This window comes from Lycium ferocissimum, chromosome 4 (assembly GCF_029784015.1).
Source record: "Lycium ferocissimum isolate CSIRO_LF1 chromosome 4, AGI_CSIRO_Lferr_CH_V1, whole genome shotgun sequence".
Lineage (NCBI taxonomy): Eukaryota > Viridiplantae > Streptophyta > Magnoliopsida > Solanales > Solanaceae > Lycium > Lycium ferocissimum.
In genome coordinates, this window is record NC_081345.1 from 24,697,911 (window position 1) to 24,718,006 (window position 20,096).

Consider the following 20,096-nt stretch of genomic DNA (forward strand, 5'->3'; position numbering starts at 1 on the left):
AACCCAATACCACATGTCACTCATATTTTAATGAGGTGGACACCATGTGGCATGCCATCTCACTAACCAAACCCAATTTTATCCCACCTCCCCCTCGTTCCATATCATCTTCCACCATTACCACCTCCCCCTCCACAATTGCCACACCCTTTTAAAATTAATTACGGATGGAAAAGTCTCAGTTAATTAAGAAAAAAGCTCAAATTTGAGAAAGAAAAATCCCAGTTAATTAAGATAGGACCTAATTGACTTTGCTTTCCAAAAAAGAAGAACTGGTTGTGAATTGGAAATTCCTAATTTTTCCGGTGACAATCAAATATCACCCTTTGAGTCTCTATTTATCACTTCCCTTCTTTACCAAAAATAAAACACAAAGACCCCACCACTTGTTCTTTATATTGTCCTTCATTCCTCATATGAAAAAGATGAACACCATACTCCCTCTCATTTGTCGTTTGATTTACTTTGATTTACACTTGAATTGGATTAGTCCAGTGCAAACTTCTAGTCTTTTTGCATAGTATAGTAGTATTCCCATTTTCCCACATAAATAACCAAAATGTCAAACAAATTCCCCATTGTTGAACCTCAACAATTCAGTGACTATGGCTTCGATCCTCAAATCTATTATTTTAAGGTATCTCAACACAACTCCTCTAAAATTAATCCTCAAATCTATTATTTTAAGGTATCTCAACGCAACTTCTCTAAAATTAATTTTAAAAGGGTGTTGCAATTGCAGAGGGAGAGGTGCTAATGGTGAAAGATGATATGGAAGGAGGGAGAGGTGAGGAAAAAGTGGTTTTGATTAGTGAGGTAGCATGCCACGTGGTGTCCACCTCATTAAAATATGAGTGACATGTGGTATTGGGCTTCACCTCGGACAAACTTAATAGTGGAGGGGTATATTTGAGCCAATAGTATAATGTTAGGAGTATATTTGGACTCAAAGTATAACAAAGGTTATATTTGGCCCTTTTACAATAATACAAGGGTATATTTAGCCCTTTTCCGTATATTATATTTATTTTACTTACTCTAAGAATGATATGATAAACAAAATTCAATTCAATTATACCTTGGTACGTTATATTACTCATGGACTTAGGGTAACTCTAAGTCATCACAGTCAATCGAGGGTATAAAAGTTTAGAAATGAATTGGTAGAATAAATGTTTAATTGAAAAGTGAATGTTGCTAGTTAAACTTTATATGAAAAAGGGCCTAAAATGCCCTCGAACTATAGGATTTGGTACAAAAATATCATCCGTTGACTTATTTATAAGGCACTATTACCCCCCTGAACTATACCCGAAGTTGCTACGATACACCTTACCTTTCCCTGTGTCCTATTACCCCCCTAAACTTATTTAAAACAGAATATTTACCCCTTTAAACGCTGATGCCCACTCTCATATGGGAGATGAAATACAGTCTCATTGCCACATGTGTATTTATTGCTTTTTGTTTCTTTTTTAATTTTTTCAGCTTACGTGTCAATTTTTTTTAAAAACTAAATTTTCTTTTAAAAAAATAATTTTTAAAACCCCTTTTAAAAAAAAAAAATTGAAAATTTGATTTTCTTAAAACCCATTTTATTAAAAGAAAAAACTGAAAACATGGATGAAAAAAAAATAAAAAACTGAATTTTCTTTAAAAAAAATAATTTTTAAAAACCCTTTTAAGAAAAAAAATTGAAAATTTGATTTTTTTTATTTTTATTTTTTTAAACAAAACTAAAAACACAATTTTTTTTAAAATATGGAAAAATGGATTTGTTAAAAATATGGAAAACTTGATTATTTTTTTAAGATGTTTTAAAAAATCTTGATTTTCATGATTTCATTTTCTTAGGACACTTTATTTTTCAAATAAAATCAGGAAAAAAAAATGTTTTTCTTGTCAAAATGTGAAAAAACTGAATTTTTATAAAATTTTGGAAAAATTAATTATTTTTTTAAAATGTGGAAAACTGGTTTTTTAAAACTAAATTTGGAAAACTAGATTTATTTTCATATATAGAAAAAAATAGGGATAAGGCACTGTTACCCCCCTATACTATACCGAAAATTGCTACGACACACATTACCTTTCCTAGGGTCCTATTACCCCCCTAAACTTATTTAAAACGGAATAATTACCCTCCTAAACGCTGATGCCTACTCTCATATGGGAGAGTGACATACACTCTCCTTGCCACATGTGTATTTATTTATTTTCTTCTTCTTTTTTTAATTTTTTCAGCTTACGTGTTAATTTTTTTAAAAATAAAAATAAAAGATTAAATTTTCATTAAAAAAAAATGAGTTTTAAACCCGTTTTTTTTTTTAATTTGAAAATTTAATTTTTTTTAAACCCATTTTAAAAAAAAAAAAAAACTAAAAACATGGATTAAAAAATTGAATTTTCTTTTTAAAAAATGATTTTTAAAACCCTTTTTTTTAAAAAAAATTGAAAATTTGTTTTTTTTTTAAAACCCGTTTTTGAAAAAGAAAAAAAAACTGAAAAATGATTATTTTTTTAAATATGGAAAAATGGATTTGTTAAAAATATGGAAAACTTGATTATTTTTTTAAAATGTCTTTAAAAATCTTGATTTTCATGATTTCATTTTCTTAGTACACTTGCATTTTTCAAATAAAATCCGGAAAAGTGTTTTTCTTGCCAAAATGTGAAAAAAACCGAATTTTTATAAAATTTTGAAAAAATTAATTATTTTCTTAACATGTGGAAAACCCGTTTTTTAAAACTAAATGTGGAAGACTAGATTTATTTTCAAATTTTAAGAAAATGCGCATTTTTAAGAAAAACAAAATTAAGTTTTCCCCTTTTTTATGTTTCTCACTCTCTCAAAGAGAGTGAAACACACTCTCCTTGCCACATCAGCGTTTAGGGGGGTAATTATTCCATTTTAAATAAGTTTAGGGGGGTAATAGGGCTCAAGAAAAGGTAAGGTATGTCGTAGCAATTTTTGGTATAGTACAAGGGGGTAACAGTGCCTTGTCCCAAAAAAATAATCAGTTTTCCACATTTAAAAAATGTCCAATTTTTTAATAAGAAGACTCAGTTTTCCAGATTTATTTTCTAAAAAATATTTTTCATATTTTTTAAAAAATAATTCAGTTTTTCATATTTTAAGAAAATACAGATTTTTAAGGAAAAAAATTAAGTTTTCCCGTTTTGTATGTTTCTCACTCTCCTTGCCACATCAACGCTTTGGGGGGTAAATATTCTATTTTAAATAAGTTTAGGGGGGTAAATATTCTGTTTTAAATAAGTTTAGGGGGGTAATAGGACCCAGGGAAAGGTAAGGTGTGTCGTAGCAACTTCGGGTATAGTTTAGGGGGATAATAGTGCCTTATCCCTTTCTCTAAAATACCCTCGACGTCAACCTACTGGCCATAGATTGCTCTTGTTTTTTAACGGCCCACTTAAAAAGTATAATTAAAAGTTTCATATATTACGTGACACATTCTAATTGGTTAATTTTATAATAAACCTAAGCAAATTAAATCTCAACTCATAACCCGAATCCACCTAATAATCCGTACCCCCAACTAAAATTCCCACCAAACCAAAGACAAAACCCCATTATGGGTCGGTTAGACAAAACCCCATTAATTAGAACTAGGGGTGTTCATGGGTCGGTTTTGGGTTAAAACCAAAACCAAATCAATCTAGTCGGTTTTTAAAATTATTAAAACCAAACCAAACCAAATACATATAATACATATCCATTGGTTTGTTGTAGTCGGTTTGGGTTGGTTTTTAGATTTTTAAGAAAATTAAGGGTATTTCTCTTTTTTCTACAATTAGGAGAGATTTTTCTACCATTTTCCAACTTATAATCCGTTATTACCCTTTTATTGAGGTAGCTATAGTTTCTTGCATTATGGAGAAAATGTCTTAGGATTTATGATTTTAATTAAGTGAATAAAGTTTATAAGAAATACAAAAACTAAATCTAGGTAAATCTCATATAGTTATTTCATTGAATGCATGAGCTTGAATTCATGGATTTCTTTTTTAAAATCGATTAAAGATATAAAATTCATTAGCTTATTAAAGATAAATACAATTTTGCTTAAAAAGTATATAATCATTTAAAAGTATTTTTAAAATAATATATTTTATGTATATATTTATGTATAAAATTTGTCGGTTCGATTCAGTTTTTTCTTCGGGTTGCTTTTAGTAAAACCAAGACAAAACCAAATATTATCGGTTTTTAAACCTTTGGAGTTTCGATGATGTCAGCCCAACAGTGTCCATAACCTAGTCATAACAATAAAGATTGAAAAAAATGGGCTATAACAAGCTTTAGTTAATCATGTTGTTAAATTGTTGCATATTTCGTTTTTCGATTTAGGAGAATGGGTTTTTGTAATCTTAATCAATTGTGTAAAACTATGTTTCTAGTTCATTACTCTATTTTATTTCCAATTCTAGTATTTTTTTTTTAAGCGTCCATGGGGTGGCCGGAGACGGAGCTGTTCGCCAGAGCAAGAAGAGGAAGAGGGATTCCGGCTTTAAACGGGGGTTTTCTCCTTGGTTGATTAGGCATTTAAGTCAGGCGCGGGTTAGGTGGATTGAGATTTAATTAGTTTAGGTTAATGATAAAACTAACCAATAAAAACGTGCCGCATAATAAGTGAAATTTTTAATCATATATTGAAAGGGTGTCGTTAAAAATAAGGGCAATTAAGGGCCAATAGGTTGACGACGGGAGATTTTAGAGTGAATAGGTAAACGGAGGGTAATTTTGTACCAAATCCGATAGCTCAGGGACATTTTAGGCCCTTTTCCGAACTTTATATTACATAAAATTGATGTTGTATAAAAATTATCATTTATAATAGTAAAAGTAATCTCATAATCTCTCATATAAATGTTTGCTCAAGTTTTTATAATTAAGAGCATTTATCCCGAACTTTAAATGGAAGGCGAAATTGTCCCATTTTAAATAGTTCTAAGGACAAAATTAACCTATTGTCCGTTATTTTGGAGTAACCGTTATTAAGAAGGATATTTTGAATTATTTAGCTAGTTGGAGGATATTTTTGAGCTAATTGACTAACGACAAAGGAATTTTTAAGCCGAAAAACATAACGGAGGACAAGTAGACTTATTTCGAAGAGTTTAGGATTTCAATATGCTGTTTTTTAATACTATCATGGATGTAATAATTAATTGTTATTTTACTTGAATTAATACAAACCATATGCATTTAGTTGCTGAAAGTGAAAACAACCAAATGACCTGTTTGGCCATAAGAATTATTCACTTTTTTCCTGATTTTTTTTTTTTCACTTTTTTCAAAAATTAGTGTTTGGCCATGAGAATTCCAAATACAACTTCAAGTTGTATTTGGAATTTGAAAAGCAAGAAAAACTTGTTTTTCACAACCAAAACAAGTACATTTCAACAAAAAATACTATTTGCAAAAACTATGGCTAAACAAAACTCCAACTCCAACTCCAAAATTTCACAAAAAGTGAAAAAGTTTTTGATTTCTATTGCCAAACGCCTACTAATTTATGCCATTTCAGATTTAGGAAATATAAATATGCATCAAAATTTCAAGAAGCATGTTTTGGAAAAGTTTTCAATTATAAAACATGACACTACGTACAGAACTAGGGTAGGGTGCCTAACTCAAGCATTAGATCATGCCAATTGCTAACCATAACAAAATATCTCTGGAATGCGGTGAGTGTGGTGGCTTCTAGGCATGTGCATCTTAGAAAACAGTTTTAACTTGTATTCAACAAGTTGTTACTCCACTAAGAGTGATTTAGGATGTAACTTGTATATTGTCGTTTAAGGGGAGAAGATAATATGAACGGAGCAGGAGAGTTTAAACTAAAATACTAATTTATTTGATGAAAAAACTTATTAAACTTTGTAATTACTGAGTAAATTGACTCATAACAGTCATCCTCGCTTGAGAACCAACAAACTCGTTGGTCACAGTTGGCACCATCTCTTGAATTCGGCGCTCTTAACACCTTATGGTTCAGTGCCACCCCCTTACACTGCTTCTAGTCGTTTACCATGCCACCACTCTAAATTGCAGCTTAAAGTATTGATCAATCTATACTGCTACCAACTGTTATAAACTGAATAAGAGAGTCCAATCCGAAAAACTAGCCTAGCTCTGACTATTAAGAGAGTTTATTCATCCTATAAACTTACTACTTTTCCTCTCTTTGCAAATCATAATTAATGAATTCGATTGACTCACAAGTCACGACAATGTTATTATAGACAGAACCGGAGAGTCCACTTAATAATGTTCTTTAACAAAATTTAGCTAGCGATCGATGAGTGTAGTTTACTGTCTAGTCATTCCTCGTAGTCATTGGGTAATGCAAGGAAAGGTGATGCCTATTCGTGAAAGGAACAATCTATACATTGAAAATTATTACTCCAAATTTGGTTATATATTGGAACAATTATATATAATATTATAAAGTTAGGCATAGACAAGGTAATTTGACACCTCTCTATGACCACCATTGTTATTTATCCTTTTTCTCATTTTTTTGCTATTTTCTCTTCTAAGTTTGCTAAAAAAAAACTCTAATAATCTTGGTTCTTTTCCTCTTTCCTATTTGAAGTCCATATTAATTTTATATATTAATTGTATGTCATTTGTGAAGAACCGATGGAAGTTTAAGGGTCAAGTTGTGACCCACGCTCTGTTGTCAATTTTTTTGACCTTTTATTCTTACATTTTTTCCTTAAATTATTTGCTAAGATTAAATTTATATAAGGGTATATTTCAAATATAGGGAGAAAAAAAAAGAGTGATGTGGCACCTCTCTTTGTCTAAAGATCCTATTTATCTTATTTTTCCTTTTTTGCCTTTTTCTTAATTTTTAAATTATTTTATTTTAAAAATTCATCTCCATAACTCACACCTCTTCATTTCCATAACTTCTACTCTTAATTAGTTAATTAATAATATTCATAATTCACATTAGTTTAACTTAATTATAAAAAAAGGTTACCTCCTTTCCTCTTCTTTGAGGCTATTAATCTGTACGGTTTAGACATTGAAAAGCAAGAAGCAAGGCAACGGCAACAACAAAGGGTCCGTGTGTTTTCTCTATTTTCTTGCCCGCCATGGAAAAACCAATGGTAATTCTCCACAATTGTCATTTCAAAACAGGCTTTTTGTTCTTGGTTTCATGCCCATTCCACAGTGAAGTTAAAAATAATTGACCAATTTCATGTCTCTCTTTCTTCTTTCCTTGCTCTTTTATGCTTTTATTTTCTTTTTGTCTTCATTTTCTTGTAGGATCTTTCTTAACTTGCATAACAAATTGCAGGATTGAGATGGATTCATTTTATTGAAGAAGCTCAAACAAATAGCTATCTCCGGGGCTTTTTTTTTTTTGGGTAAGTTCTATTTTTATTTGTTATTGGAGATTAAGATAATTTTTTGGACACACTATTGAGCATCTTTTTGTTGCATCATAATTCCATTATTTTGTACTTTAGCAATAGTTTGTACATTGTTGGAGGCCAAAGATATAAAGCGAGTCAATAACATGTGTTGAGGCTCGAAAGTCCTTCCTCCCTCATCAAAGTTTGCTTCTTTGCTAAGAAGTAATTCACTTTTTATAATTCATTTTCATAATAAATAATTTTGAAACTTGTAAGAGCACACAAACTTCATGCTGATCAAGATCGTTTTGATTTGTGTAGTCCGGTGATACCAATATTACATAGATATGATTATTTGATTCCAAAAATAAGATTACATATGCAACATTTAGCACTTTCAAGGAATTAAAGAAAACCTAAAGAAAAAGAATAAGAGAGAGTTTTGTGATATAATAAAATGTGTATGTTGACGTCAATAAGAATTGAAATTAACAATTAATTTGTTAACTGCGGATATAAACATGAAAAATAAAAACAAGGTGAAGAAGAGAGGAACGGCCAAAAGGTGCAGATATATTTATTTTGTAGTTCATTTTTCGTTTTTACCGGATACAGATGGTTAACAAAAAAAGATGCGAGCATATAATTACTTTATTTATTTATTTATCTTTTCTTATATTATGCTGCAGTTACACTACCTTTAGAGGAAGGATGATAATGAACTTGAAGAGCACATTTAACATGAAAGGAGGCCTTGATAAATCGCTACCATCCACTATTTTTTTTTAGCGTTTGACTCATCCCAGTACCTGCAACTTTTTTTCCTTTCTCCTACAAGACTGAATTCTAATATTATTGCAAGCCAGACTTTATATGAGCTTACATATTAAAATTTTATTGAACATAGACTTGGTTATTGATCTCTCTCTCTCTTTAAATATATTTATCTATATTATGGAGAGGCATGAAAACTAAAACAATTAGTAATATTCTTTATAGTTTATATTATTTAAAGAATGCTTAAAAGAACAATACTAGTAAGAATATGTTAGACTTTTTAAATACTAACAGTATATAAAATGAGCACTCACACTGCGCAGACAAATTCAGTAATTTCAAAGCTATACGCCACAAAAGTTTACCATCTTCGATCTTTTTAACAAGGATACCAAGCACTCTTCATTTGACAGCTCATCGCACCTATGCACCGATTTAATTATTCAAGAAGATACTAAAAATTGGATGAATAAATAAACTCGTCACGTGGATCATTGTCGAGCTACCATGAACAGTATCTTAAAATGCCAAGGTCATAAGTGATGACCAAGAAAAGCACTTTGAATACTTAATTAGGATCCAGAACGAAATGCAAATATTGCTTAAAAGTTTGGTCGAGCAAAAAGACTTCGCTAGCTTTATAGAATATATTGTAATTATTATTGACACGGTAAGCAAAAATTTACTGACTCAACTAATTTTAATTTAAATGAGAGAGCACACACTATTAAAAAATTTCTCCATTCATACCTAACGTAAGGCATATAGTTAAGGTGAATATATTACTTCCGTCGTACCAAACTCCCTGATATTGATTCTACTAGTCTAATCGTTAAGAAAGTGTTCGTCATAATCGATGTGGTTATAGTTCAATGAATTTATCCATGCTAATTGAACTACTCCTGGGCTTGTTTTACCATTGTTTTCACAATTTCCAACTTAAGAGGATGTGCCATAAATTTCGAGAACCTGTGAGACATTGAGTGGTTTGACGTGAATTAGTTGGGAGAAGGAAAAAATTGTTTTGTAGTCTCAATAATGTGGGTCTCATTGAACAGTTTTCATATTCTTTCAGTATTTGACGGCGCAATAACAAATAGATAATTTATTCAAGACAAGTGGGCATGTCTTAGAAAAAAGATAAGAAAATAACAAGAATTTAGGCTCACGCTATTGCCTTGGGGATTAGTGGTAAGCCAAAACGCAGAACTCTTTGAAACGCATACTAGTCTTTCAATAAAGTGCAAATCCACATTCCTATTATTGATAATGTTTTATTTTTATACGTAAGAGATTAAAAAAATAACACACAAGTAATTAGCATAATCATTTTCTTTTATTTAAATTGTAAAATGTTCATCCATTTCCTCTTCCGAAATATACTAAATTTAAATTTAAATTAGCTTAATAAAAAGAATTGAGTGATAATTTATGGATCTGTGATGCCGGTGGTTGGACATGAGCAAGTCAAATGTGAGATCGACATACGCGTGGCTTTGGCATGCAATTAAGCAAACATAATTTTGTCTATTTTGGCTTTTCGTGTTTTTCCTGTTTGCTTATTTTCCTTTTTTCTATCCTTGTCCTGTTGTGCTGCCTTTGAATAAATTACAGTAAAAAGTTTCTGTAAATTGAAGAAATTTCAACTAAACACTATTTGAGGAAGGTTCACTGCACATGCATTTTTTAACTTTTGAGAAAATTTTAGAAACTTCTTTCTAATAGAAGGATGCACGTAAATAAATTCCAAAGGTATTTCTCAAAAAAATAAAAAATCATATCATATAGTCCCGCTCGAGTTGCCAAGTCTGGGCGTCTGGATGCTAGAGTCTCATACCCATGTCAGATGGTGCAGTTGGACATTTTATATTTATGGTCCTGCACAATTATCACCTCATGAGCTAATTTTTGTGATTAAGTTAGCCACAACATTCATTTCTTTATCGTGATATTAGAATCGATCCATTCTGATTTTTAGTTTACTTGATGTTGAGACGCCCCATATTTTAGTTCACAGATCTGAGCGTGCAGGAGAGTGTTAGAAGCCCCATATCAGTGTAAGATAGTGCGCTTGAACTATTTATATAATCTTGAACAATACTCAAATCATGAGCCAATTTTAAGGTCAACTTAGACTCAATATTAATTTCTTGTCACAACTAATATCAGAAATTTGTTTGGCTGTACACAAACAAATAGTCTAAGACTTTACAAGTAAGATCTTTTTATAACTGCTATTATTAATTTCAATTTAATCTTGAAGGAGATGACAATTACTTGTATCATTATCATTCATTGTTGCTGGACCATTTCTTTCCTTTACTCCTATTCCTAACTCCTAACTCTGTATCTCCCAAAGAAAAAAAAAAAAAAAAAAAAAGGTCACAGAAAGTTAAAAGAAAAATCTTAAAGGATAGGACCATCAATTTCGCTTTTACCTTCATAAATCTCGTTTAGTTGATTTTCTTTTAGATTAAGCAATGTTTACTCCTGTAAGCTAGAAACCAGAAAAGTGAAGATAATTACTAATTAAACAGAGTTGACCAAGAAAATAAAAACAAAATTAAATGAAGTTGACCACCTTCAACGGAGCTTTAGCAATTACCGGTGGCTTTTCATGTGGTACAACAAATCAACGAGTAACAGTTTATTGACTAGCAGTCTTTATACAATGTTTTTTTATTCAAACAAAGTTCTTGAAAGTCGGATCCCATTATTTATAGGATAAACTCATGAATTGAATTGAAGTACCATTGAGGTAATCCTGTCCGTCCACTTTGTTTGACATGTTTAAGAGGCCAAAGTAATTTTAATGTAATTCTGAATAATAAATTACATATTTGGAAACGATATAGTAAAAAAGACTATTCTCTTTAAGTTAAAATAGTTAAAGATTTAATATAAAGATATTCTGAGATAAATATAAAATAGAAAAACTGACTCTTCAAATAGTAAAGGTACCAAAAGAGTTGTATTTTTTATTACTGTTATTATAAGAAGATGTCGTTAAACTCGAACCAAAAATAATTTTGAAAAGTTAGCGTACAAAAGGAGTGCTTAATGTACTTTTAGTTTGTTTAAGTAGGAAAAAATTCAAAGGAAAGATGCTGATGCAATGAAATTCTTAAAAGAGTTAACAACGATTTTCCTTTCCTTTTTCAAAACAGAGTTTGATTATGTATTGGATTGATTTTTTTAAAAAGTTTTTAAAATGAGTTTCAACTTTGAAAGTAATTTGCTTTGAAGTAATTTTTTTTACTCGCAAAATTTCAATTTTTTTTAATTAAAATGTATGCCAAAACACAATGTAAATTTTCAAATACATCTTTAAAACTTAACTTCAAATATTTTTTTCAAGTATCACCTTTTTATGTCCATTCACCTACTTAATCACTTGATTAAAACTTTTTCGAGGAAAAGGGTTGCCGCTTAATGATCGGCGACCTAATTAATAGTAGTACAGACTACAGTACAAACAGGCATAGGCCTGTAAAAAAACAATAAAAAGTAATTCTAGAATATTTCTTTATTACATTCTATTTAAAAATAAAGGGATCAAGCTGAGACGGCAAGAGTTGCATGTTCAGTTACTCCTCACGATCACGAGTAGTTGAATAGTATTTAATCTATTTTCGCCGTCCCATTCAAAATTAAATCATATTTTTAATACAATTTTTACAGCTATGTAAAAAATAGTTTAGTGAAAATTCTAAGCTCATGCCTCATAAAAGAGTTCAAATGTTATTCACTCAATGTAATATTTTTAGATTATTTACAAATTATTAATCAGAATGGGAGCCTTGGAATAATAATAAGTTGCATTCTTGTGACTTTACCTATATGTCACACGTTCAAAGTCGGGGAATCAATTATCGATGCTTGTGCTAGCATAAATTGTCCACATCACACCTCTTTTACGATGCAACCCTTTCCTGAACCATACACAAACGGTATGCTTCGTGCACATAGCTGCTCTTTTTAAAAAAAATGATTTTCCTTAAGTTTTGGGGGTGCAATTTTTTCTACAATTTTGAGGTAATCATATTACCTTTATTTACAATCATGTTAAGTAATTATGTAAATAACTTAAACACTCATATATACTACTCCCTCTATTAATTTGTCTTACTTTTCTATTTAATCCATTACAAAAAGAATGCCTATCTCATTTTATTTGACAACTCTTTAATTTTAAATTTTTCACATGACATATTTAAGAACACAAGATTCAAAAGTTTTCATTATTTTTTTAAATTTAGTGCTTAAAATCAGACAAACAATTGAAACGAAGGGAGTATAAATCTTTATTTGTAATTATGTTTCAAGTAACTTAATTATGTAGATATTTTTGGTATACTAAAATATACTTTAACTTATGGCTTGGTTAAGTAAAAAAAGAAAAGATTGTAAGTAGTAATAAATTAGCATTGAGAAAGCAAATCACATCACAAGTGTTTATGGTGGAAGAATGCTTGTTACCTACTTCTCCTCTTTAAAGCCCTTTTTATAAGTTCCCACTCCCACTCTGCTTCCTCAACTCTCTCCTTTCCATTCAACCTTCCTAGAGAGAGAGAGAGAGAAACAACCATCCATACATACACATCTACTTGTATCTATCTATATCTTGTTACTACTAACAGTGCTAAGCCTTAATCTTTGATCTGTTTTGTTTTGTTGAAAAAATCAATGAGTATGGAAAAGCATAAATGTAAGCTATGTTCAAGAAAATTCTCAAGTGGTAAAGCTATGGGTGGTCATATGAGGTCTCATTTAAGGTCTCTACCACTTCCACCAAAAACTCCACCACAAAATCAAGATTCTGGTGGTGGTCTTAGTGAATCAACTCTGTCACTCTATTCAGTTGAGGAAATTGAAGAAGAGAAACATTTGGGTAGTTATGTGTTAAGAGAAAATCCAAAAAAGAGTTCCAAGATTGTAGATCCTGAGTTTTTGGATGCTGGTTCAGTTGTACATGATAAAGATCAAAGTGAAACTGAGTCAACTAAGAAACCAACAAGGAGAAGATCTAAAAGAACTAGAAGAATGTTCATGTCTGAAGAAAAATCAGTTGATGATGTTAAAAAGGAGAAATCCTTAAGTTCATTTTCAGATACTTCACCTGAAGAAGATGTTGCTGTATGTTTAATGATGCTTTCTAAAGATGTATGGAGAAATTCACATGACCAAAAACAAGGCAAGTACTACCAATGTGAGATTTGTAACAAAGTGTTGAAATCTTCACAAGCTTTAGGAAGTCATAAAACAATTCACAAGAAAAACAACAGTTCTTGCATTGAAGAAGAGAACATTAAGGGGAAATCAAAAGAAAATTTGAGGCAATTGAGAGTGAAGAATGTGGATGATGAGAAAGTGCATGAATGTCCATTTTGTGGGAAAATATATGGGTCAGGTCAAGCACTTGGTGGACATAAAAGATCACATATATTGAGTTCATCAATAACTGGTTCTTCATCATCAAAAGTTGGTGATAGTTTAATGGATTCAAGTTCTGGTAAATTCCCATTTGGGTTTATAGATCTTAACATGCCAGCTCCAATGGAAGACGAAGATTTTAGTGTTTCTTGATTAATCAATCCATTAAAGCAGAGCCATTGGAGAGAAGAATATGGGAGGTCAAAATGGTCATTATCTCTCATTTTCTTTTCTTGTTGTGTTTTGTTTTTTCTTTCCATTATTCTTTAGTAATTTTGTTGAAATGGGTTCTGCTTTGTTATAGAAAAGTATTGAATTTTGTTCCAATTTTAGCTCCTCTATTTTAGCGTTAGTTGTAAGTCACATTTGCTTTGAAACCTTCACAAGCAATCTGAAAATCAGTTGAAGAAACAAACTACTGACAGAGATTGGCCTTTAGGGCCCTAGCCTCCCTGTGCTGGGTAGCATACGAGAAGACTTTCCGTACTTTTTAAATTTATTTTTATTTTATATAATTCGATTTTAGATGAGATTGAGCATGATTAGTGAGAATTCATATAATTAATCTCGATTTAAGATAGTAATCGTTATTGTAATGATGTTTGATCTAGGGGCAGAGTGGAAGCAAACAGTAGATTAATGTTAAGAAATTAATCAGTTATATACATATTAAATTTAGAACTCAGTGGTTAGCATGTAAAAACCGTTGTTTTAAATTTAGAATTCATAAAGCGAAAATTCTGATTTCCCCTCTGATTTGATCCAACTTACATGAAAATGAGGAAAAGTTATAGTAGTTGTTGTAATGTGATGTTGGGATTAATTTGCGCGTGTATTTGCTACATTTTAGGGATGTAGAAATACTCATTTGGATATGCAGTATAGCATATGAGTATTGCTTGTGATAACAGAACATTGAATCAGTTTTGGTCTGTGAACACAGCAAATATGCCTATGATAGTACTACTTTTGGTGCTAACAGCTGGGCCTTGTGCTCTTTGCGCTTTTTTGTTTGTTTTTGCTCTCTTTTAACAATAGTTTTTATTTTGTTATTGACCAAATATTGTGTATTTAAGAATTCGATTGGCTTTTTCCTCTCTCATCATTTTGCCTTTATGGATTAGTCAGTATTAGTAGTTCTTCTCCATCTGTGACAGATGTGACTGCCAGAAACTGCACGTAACTGACCACATCACGCCCTAGTATTTTTCTGTTTCTCTCTACTGTTTACTTTTTTTTTTTTTTTTTTTTTTGCATTTGTTTTTCTTAATTGTAACATCAATTGTTTAAAAAGCCTAGACAGTGTGTGTATATGGTGTAAAAAAGTTATATTATCAATAGTGTTTAACTAACTTTATAACACATCAGTTATCATGTATATTACGTTGTCAATTAATGCTTATGAGATAAACATTTACTTGTAATTATCGTATACAAGAATGATTATGTTAATATCTTTTACATAACAGTAACGAACTCGGATATTAGCCGTGGTGGATGGAGAGTGCTACTTGCGGATTCACGGAACTCAATAGCTTTTGTTTATACCCGGTGTATGTATCAAAATATTCGCTGAAAATTTCTAAATATTTGGCTATAATCCAATCATTATTACATATTAACTTGTGGTCGTTGTAGGAATTACAAACTTTAAATTTTGAGTCCGTATCTGAATATTAGTTATATGTACTAACAGTTTAAGAATATTATACACTTTAAAATGAAAATTCTAACGTGCAAATTAGATATTCTTTTTATTAAGTTATTAATTAATATTTATTACAGAGATCTATATATGGTTAACTTATCAAAAATTTGATTATGTAAATATGAAAAACTCCACAAACAAATTAACAAAATAGCAAAGCTAGTGGTAATGGCATGCAGTTGCTAAGGAATATGCCCGTCACATTTAATAAGAGATTAAGATTCATGAATTGAATGGCTGACTTTTTCTTTGATTTCCGTGATTGGCTTTGCCCTGTATATCTTGATGTGTTAGGCGATTGCAGATTACAAAAAATGAAGAGTACTTACTGTTCAGTCAGAAAAAGGATTCAAGTTTCTACTATCTTTATTGCATGTGATTGCTTGTTTAATACGGATATATATAAATGGCCCCTTAATTAGGGCCGAAAGATTCTATATTGAAATTTGAAACCCCCAAACCCCACAAGAAAAAAGGATTTCTTTTAATTTATATAGCTAAAGCTTAAACAGTGGTGTTTAAGTAATGTGAGGTCAAAATCTCTTTTTAACCTTTTTCCCAACTACACAAACTTTGTTCGGAAGGCAAAGTTTAAAATAACTCTTCGACATTATATGCACCTTGCGAATATGTGGTACGTCCACCATAAAAAGAGTGCGGCAAGATGATAAAGATCTCTTTCACTGTTTAAAGTCTTAATTCAAACCAAACGTTTTAGTTTTTAGTAAATTTATCCGACATAAATTTTGATTAGTCAAGCCTGTAAAATCAAATGTCTAAATCAAAATACAAGAAGATATAAAAAAAGATACTACCTCTAGTATTGAACATTCATGGCTTTCGACTTTGCTGTTCGATCACGTATTACTGCGCTTAGCAGGATTATTATCGAGGGAAAAAAAGGTTAAAAATATAATCCATTATAAATTTCGATAAATACTCCTCCCGTCATTAAAGTATTCAAATATACCTTTGTCTTAATGGAAATTCCCAAAATAACCCGATTTCATTTTTAAACCCGTTCCATTTAAACTCGACCCAATTAAATAGAAAATCCATATTTTGCAACAAATCAGTTTGAGCTCCCGTGCCTAGGTACCTGGCTCCAAATGTAGGACTAAATAATGTCAAAGTTTGTATTGAATATGAGTTTTTTATGTAGTTAGGTTTAAATGAAGAGAGTTTAAAAATGAAATCAGGTTATTTCAGGGGATTTGAGACTTTCCGTTAAGATAGGATATATTTGAAAATTTTAATGACATGAGGGATATTTTTTACCCAAATGTGTAACAAAGTATATTTTTAGCCCTTATCACCAAATGTTTATGTCTTGAAATTATTGGCTCTTAAGTTTTGATATATTCACACATATATAACATTTTTAAGCTATATTGTGAGCATTATTTTTTTTATACTAAAATACTATTAGAAGTATAAGTATTTCTATTCACTAAATTTTATACGAAAAAATCACCTAACTTTAATTTCTTGTGTCCCTGATAGTATTTGAACCCAAACTCTTATGATTCATTCCATTTTTATTGCCAACTAGGCAATATCCATGGATGTGATGGTAGAATATGTTTGGTCATGCTTCAAGGAACTACTATTCATTAAGTTTTGTCAAAATAGTTTTTTTTTTTTTTTTTAAAGTATTTTGGAGTCTATAGTTTTTTATAATTTGGCTAATTAATCGCGACTTCGAATATGCAATTAATTTTCAATTACAGGCTCTAAAATTGACTATTCGTTAACTTTATCCTTTTTTCATGAAAAAAGAAATGTTTTTAGCTTTCAACCATATGAAGCACGTGAATATCGGAAATTTGAAATTCATAATGTTGCTATTACTTTGTTTGAGGCATTATATTAATCACCCTCGCTTGTCATGTTTAGCAAGATTTCTTAAGCTCAAATTACACCCAAATAGAGACATTATATGAACCACTATTCTTTTAATAATAATATAAAATTGAAATTCTTGAGAATTTTTTTGACCCAAAATTTATCTTGGTCCTCCTAAAAGACGCACATCCGATGAAGATAATTTAGACTTAAAATCTCTGGCTGTAAACGTGTTGACCATTAATTAGCTCAACTCAATTTATACTAGTTCCTAAAGTTTGGCTTGAGATGAATTTTGGTCCACAAAGTGTCATTTACTACTAGTTGGTATCTAAGTGGTCCTCAAATCAACAGCTTTCAAAAATTTCGATCTCGTGCGAGAATCATATGATGAACCTGGAGGGTAAATGTGGAAGAAAATAACACCATAAGGAGAAAAAGAAAAAGTCAAAATAGCAAACAGAATTGTTGACCTGAAAAGATGATGGAGGGAGGGAAGAAGGAAAATATCATTTTAATACTGTCCAAACGCTGATTCAATATCCTCTATTAGTTAGTGTAGATTATGATTGCATTTATTTATTTTCGTGGCACAGAGTATAAATGTAATATAAAATATATTTCTAAAGAAAAATAGTAACATGAGAAAATATATAATTCGATATATAATTTTCAATTAACAACTGGCTCTGTAAAAAAATGATCTATTCGTTAACTTATATCCTTCACAACCTCACGTGAATATCTAACATAACAAAATCCCTCCTATTGAACTTCTCTTTAGTTCAAGTTATGAGTGTCAAATTGGATCTTGCTGCTGCACAAATTGGATTCCATGTAAGATATTTAACATGATCTAAAGTATGTCTAAAATATATACAGAGCAATATCACAACCAAAACAAAGATCAAACATTCTTCCGGCCGTTGTTATAGTGTCGTTATCGGAGTCAATTCTCAAATTAAATTAATCAATGTTAATTGGATCCATTGATATGTGTTTTTCTTTCTATCTGCTTAAACGATTGCTGTGAGTAAACTTATAGGAATAGTTAGATTTCACTTAGTTACTAGCAACAAAATAATAATGAAGAAATTATGGTAAAATTTAAGTACTCAAAAGCCTCTCTGTAGATGGTATGTAGTTCAAAATGAATAATTATGTACTCAAGAACCCTCGAACCAAATCAATACATGTATTATGTTTTCAGTTTTAGTAGTACGAGTAGCCAAATTTTAGGGTAGTGGGGTAAGTGATAAGTCCATGTCTTATGGTCCATTTCACCAAATGCTAACATCCGGAACTTGAGTTTAGGTCCTGGCCCTAATTAGTTATGATACATGATCACAAAATGAACTGACCCGCTGACCGTAGTGATATATTTAACTTGTCAATGGATCGAGTAGATGAAAAGATTTGTTTATTACAATAATTTGAACTCTCTGATTGTTATATATATCACATAGACTCGGACGCTCTTGTATATTATCCATAATAATTCCAATCGAGCTACCTGACGAGTGACGATTTCTCCTTGTCTTCTCTCCTCTTTAACTTCATACGGTTAAAAGAGGTGAAAATTTTGAATGAACAATAATGGCGTGAATCCTTCTAATTTTAATTAGACCTTTCAAGTGCAAATGTTGCTATGATTTTTTTAAAATTTTTTTTTTAGAGTGCTTGCCCTTTAATAGGTCTTGCTCGATGTGAATTCGGATAAATTAGCACACCAATGCCGAGATTGAACACCAGGTGAAAAAATGTGAAATTTCGGTAGAAAATCTATATATCTATATAATTGCAGAACATAGACCCGGTGAGGTGGCGCTCTCTAAGGCCAACATTAGCATTTATCTATTTTCTAAGAATTTTGTCTCTTTCTCTAATTTTTAAATTTAATTAATAATAATGAAAAGGTGTCTCGCCACATTAAATCAACATTACTTCCAACCGAAACGTCACTTCTTTTAGTTTCCTTACATACAGCTCCTTGCCTTCCTCTTTTTCATTCCCACGCCAAAGTCCATTCATTTTGTGCCCATAACAATCCCCAGGGGCTGCTCTCTCTCCTTTGTACTTTCTTCAACAAAATCATAGCATGATACCCTTAACCATTCTTTTTTCATTATTATGGTCCTCTCTCTTTCTCCTAATTTCTTCCCTTTCAATTTTTTCATATTTTCCCTTTTTCGCTTTATCAATGTGTTGTTTTTACTTTTATCCTTATTTTTTCATTTTTTCATTACTGTTGCTAATTTGTTTGTCATTTATCTTTTTCTTGAACAGTTACAACTTTTACTATAAGCAAAATAAAGAGATTACTTTTTAATTGTCCAACTCGAACCGGGAGAATAATTTTCACTCTACTAATAAACATTACGGGTATTTATATGAAATCATATTAATAACTTACCATGACTGTAATTTAATGAAATGAAAATACATTACTAAACCATAATCAAGTAAGAGTAATGGAACTTGAAATTAGAGTTAAACAAAAAAGAAAGTTACAAATATTGACATCCGAATAATTGTGTTTTGATTTTCTTTCCGAAGTAGTCTTACATTATATATTTGGTTTCACTTTTCGTATTATGATTTATTATTTAGCTCGACTAAGTTTATAAAAAGATCGAATTTGTCAGTTCAGATGTTGAAACTAGTTATATTAATGCCTCAAAAGGGTATTTATCAAATGTTTTGAAATATTGCCATTTAAACCATGAAGGTAATGTCATATTATACCCTTTTTCAGAATTTTAAAAAAGGGGTAATGTAATATTCGAAACCACGAAGGAACTGAATGTTATAAGGATAAACCTGAGGGGAGGTCTCTAAAATTATCCTTATTTAAATTATATACACGATATCAGTAATGGTATAATGTACTATATCATGTATGTTAGTGAATACATTTTAATTAAATGTATAATTTGATATG

At 30.7% G+C, this 20,096-nt stretch overlaps 1 protein-coding gene across 1 annotated transcript; it reads left to right on the forward strand.

Moving 5' to 3' along the window:
- The first annotated feature begins 12,637 nt into the window (after positions 1–12,637).
- On the forward strand, positions 12,638–13,929 carry LOC132054485 (zinc finger protein ZAT1-like). Its single transcript, XM_059446484.1, has one exon. The coding sequence runs from the start codon at positions 12,856–12,858 to the stop codon at positions 13,753–13,755; it is 900 nt and encodes a 299-aa protein (XP_059302467.1). The 5' UTR covers positions 12,638–12,855; the 3' UTR covers positions 13,756–13,929.
- Positions 13,930–20,096: the final 6,167 nt, after the last annotated feature.